Consider the following 4,223-nt stretch of genomic DNA (forward strand, 5'->3'; position numbering starts at 1 on the left):
TTTTTTAATGTTGTGTATAAACTATATTTATTTTTACTTGTACGTGTTAAAGAAAAAAAGAAAAAATAAAGAAAAATAAAACCGTAATACTAAACTGTATAGCCACTAGATGTCTGCATAGCCTTTTATATAAATATACGGGCTGTAATATCTAGATGGTGAAACAAGACATGATTTTTAATAGTTTCATATAGTTTTTACTATAGTTTTTATTAGTTTTAATTTTAAAATCGTAGTTAAATAGAAGTACTTAGATATAGCTTTTTTGACTTATTTACATATGTAACATATGTAAATAAGTCAAAAAAGCAATATCTAAGTCTACATGTTCAGGGTGCGAACTACGGGGGAGCTAGGGGGAGCTCGGCTCCCCTTAATAAGGTTTGTAAGTCATTGTAAGCCTTCATTCACGCGCAAGCGCACTTTTTTATTTTTATTTGTGTACATTCAAAATTGACTACAAAATGTCAAAAAAGAAAAAGAAAAAAACTGAATGCGCTGCTGTAGTCTCCTTGAACATCTTTCTAGCACACGCCACTAACATGAACGAATATTCTACATTTAGATTATTTTACATTAAATGCATTATATAAATCACTTTGGAATAAATCACAGCCTGTATCATGATGAAAAAAAAAAGTGACTTTACAGTCTGGAAAATATGGTAGGCTAGCAAATTATTTCGCGGACCCTCTGGTCACCTCATGGAACCGCTGGTCTAAACAGAAGAAAACCTTGTCTAGGCTCTGTGGGTTGTGTCGAGCCATTCGTTAGTCTGGTTGTTTGATGAGAAAAATATGAAATGTAGTTGCAATAAAACGCTTTAAGAATCCATACTGCAGCAGCGGAGGACTATTATTCTGCTGCGCGGAACTGAGGAAGAACTGATGACGGTACGGTTTGATCTTCGGCTGACCAATCAGCAGAAAGGGGCGTTTAATTCCCGCCCACATGTAGAAATCGAATATTCAATCCGTTTTATTCATTTTTCTATGAAAAATTAAGCTGAATTCTTGTTTTTCGTTTCTTTACTGAGAAAAAAGAAGATTTGGTTTTTAAAAAGCCTTTTTCCAAAAGGTACATCTGGAAAAAGGGGGGTCGTCTTATAATCAGGGTCGTCTTATATTCGGGCCAATACGGTAAATAAAAAAAACGAGTGAACGAATAATACACGGATTGAACAAGACCCACAGCATCACCAAAGATCCAACTCACATCTTCCACAAACCTTTTACTCCATTGCTATCTCAGTGGATACAGCCGTGGCCAAACGTTTTGAGAATGACACAAATATTAATTTTCACAAAGTCTGCTGTTTCAGTGTTTTTAGATCTTTTTGTCAGATGTTACTATGGTATACTGAAGTATAATTACAAGAATTTCATAAGTGTCAAAGGCTTTTATTGACAATTACAATAAGTTTATGCAAAGACTCAGTATTTGCAGTGTTGACCCTTCTTTTTCAAGACCTCTGCAATTCGCCCTGGCATACTGTCAATCAACTTCTGGGCCACATCCTGACTGATGGCAGCCCATTCTTGCATAATCAATGCTTGGAGTTTGTCAGAATTTGTGGGTTTTTGTTTGTCCACCCGCCTCTTGAGGATTGACCACAAGTTCTCAATGGGATTAAGGTCTGGGGAGTTTCCTGGCGAGTTGTGTCGAGCTATTCATTAGTCTGTTTGATGAGAAAAATATGAAATGTAGTTGCAATAAAACGCTTTAAGAATCCATACTGCAGCAGCGGAGGACTATTATTCTGCTGCGCGGAACTGAGGAAGAACTGATGACGGTACGGTTTGATCTTCGGCTGACCAATCAGCAGAAAGGGGCGTTTAATTCCCGCCCACATGTAGAAATCGAATATTCAATCCGTTTTATTCATTTTTCTATGAAAAATTAAGCTGAATTCTTGTTTTTCGTTTCTTTGAAGAAAAAAAAACGAAAAAAGAGCCGTTTTCTCATTTGTCTACTTTCAGTGTTACCGTATTGTCCCGAATATAAGACGATGTTTTTTTCTTGGAAATACATCTGGAAAAAATGCGGTCGTCTTATATTGTGGGCGGAGCTAAAGATTGACGAGCACCTTAGCTCCGACTGCCAACAAAACACAAACATTTGGAGGAGCTCCACCCTCAGACATAAGGAGCTCCACCCTCATTTACGTCATGAAGAGCCACGATCGAAACTAACGAACCCGAAAGTAAGATTTTTAGCACATAAATACTCAGTCATATGTCCAAATAGTTTTTTTTTTATTTTGTCCATGCCTAGCATGAGAATCCAACTCTTTAACAGTGTAAACAACTCTGAATGCATGAAACAGCATTGTACTTGTATTTTCTTGGAGAGAAGTGGGTTCTTTGCTGCCCCTCTTGACACCAGGCCATCCTCCAAAAGTCTTCTCCTCACTGTGCATGCAAATGCACTCACACCTGCCTGCTGGCATTCCTGAGCAAGCTCTGCGCTGGTGGTGCCCCGATCCCGCAGCTGAATCTACTTTAGGAGACAGTCCTGGCGCTTGCTGGACTTTCTTGGGCTCTCTGAAGCCTTCTTCACAGCAATTGAACCTCTCCCCTTGAAGTTCTTGATGATCTGATAAATGATTGATTTACGTGCAATCTTACTAGCAGCATTATCCTTGCCTGTGAATCCCTTTTTGTGCAAAGCAATGATAACTGCACGTGTTTCCTTGCATGTAACCATAGTTAACAGAGGAAGAACAATGATTTCAAGCACCACCCTCCTTTTAAAGCTTCCAGTCTGTTATTCTAACTCAATCAGCATAACACAGTGATCTCTAGCCTTGTCCTCATCAACACTCTCACCTGTGTTAATGAGAGAATCCCTGACATAATGCCAGCTGGTCCTTTTGTGGCAAGGCTGAAATGCAGTGGAAATGTTTTTGGGATTAAGTTAATTTTCATGGCGAAGAGGGACTTTGCAATTATTTGCAATTCATCTGATCACTCTTCATAAAATTCTGGAGTATATGCAAATTGCCATCATAAAAACTGAGGCAGCAGACTTATTAATATTTGTTTCATTCTCAATACTTTTGGCCACGGCTGTACATTGTAGCATATGGGCCAACACATCAGGCTGTCAGGCTACTCAAAACCCTGACACCTACTTCCATTTCAAGGAAGAAGTCTGAACACTAATGTCAATCTTTTGCACGACAACTTTATACTGTATGTTGCTAGAATGACACTTGACTTTTCTTTTTATGTAGACTATGCCTGTGGCCATGGCTCTGCTCAGAGAGGTTCAGAATCTGTGTCCCAAAGAGGTCCTCAACTTTATACTGGACCTCATCAAATACAATGACAACCGGAAGAACAAGGTAATACAGCAAAGAAAATTGGTATGTAGAAAAGAAATAAGCATTTTGGTGACAGGTAGAAGGCTACATGCTACAAGTGTTTCAATTGATCTAAACCTGAAAGCTCATCTTTTTTTCTATATATTGCTGTCTTTATTTACATAAATTACTTGTCAGAGGTAATATCATAGAACTGTTGCAATCTTGTTTTTTCTACTGCAGTTTTCTGATAATTACTATCATGCTGAGCTGATTGATGCCCTGACAAATTCACTGACTCCTGCCATCAGCATTAATAACGAGGTGCGCACAGTGGACAACTTAAACGCAGATGTTCGCCTGATTTTGGAGGAAATCACACGCTTTCTTAACATGGAAGAACTGCTGCCAAGCTATCGTAACACCATAACTGTCAGGTGTGTGGTCTCTTTACATGCGTTTTGTAGAAATTTAGATGGATCTCATGAAAAGGCAGTTCTTGTGTTTTCACACTTTTAGTTTATTCCAGAGTTGCTACTGTTGCAGGACTATTGGATATAGTGGACAGAGATCTTTCACCCTTTAATGTAGCCAAATTTCAGATGCCACTCCTCATCACTGTTAAAATAAGCACTTGATTCTTTGGTCATGATTACAGAATTTTATTCATATCTGTCATGAACATTTATTCTTATTCTGTAATCATTTCTTGATTTTGTTTGGATTCTGTATGTTTAGGTTGCACAATATTCCAATTAGGGCTGTGACGGTCGCCGTGACGCGTCACCGCGGTGGTCAGTTGCCACCGCGGTTGTCTACTGCCACCGGCGGTAGGGCACGTGACGTCACGCACAACAAGCATAATACGAAGTTTTGTATACAAGTGTAATAACAGTTAATAGTTGCAAATTGTTTTATT

General features: G+C 38.7%; 1 protein-coding gene across 1 annotated transcript in view; it reads left to right on the plus strand.

The window, feature by feature from the left end:
• Positions 1–3,767, plus strand: part of LOC107711809 (transcription initiation factor TFIID subunit 2-like) — a gene marked incomplete at its 3' end in the record, with an annotated part of 28,807 nt that extends 25,040 nt beyond the window's left edge. Inside the window, 2 exon segments of the mRNA XM_016516857.1 lie at positions 3,236–3,346; positions 3,548–3,767. Of these exon segments, the coding sequence (XP_016372343.1) occupies positions 3,236–3,346; positions 3,548–3,767 (331 nt within the window).
• Between the last annotated feature and the right edge of the window lie 456 nt (positions 3,768–4,223).

The sequence above is a fragment of the Sinocyclocheilus rhinocerous genome, unplaced genomic scaffold, assembly GCF_001515625.1.
Source record: "Sinocyclocheilus rhinocerous isolate Xijiao unplaced genomic scaffold, SAMN03320098_v1.1 scaffold4283, whole genome shotgun sequence".
Classification (NCBI taxonomy): domain Eukaryota; kingdom Metazoa; phylum Chordata; class Actinopteri; order Cypriniformes; family Cyprinidae; genus Sinocyclocheilus; species Sinocyclocheilus rhinocerous.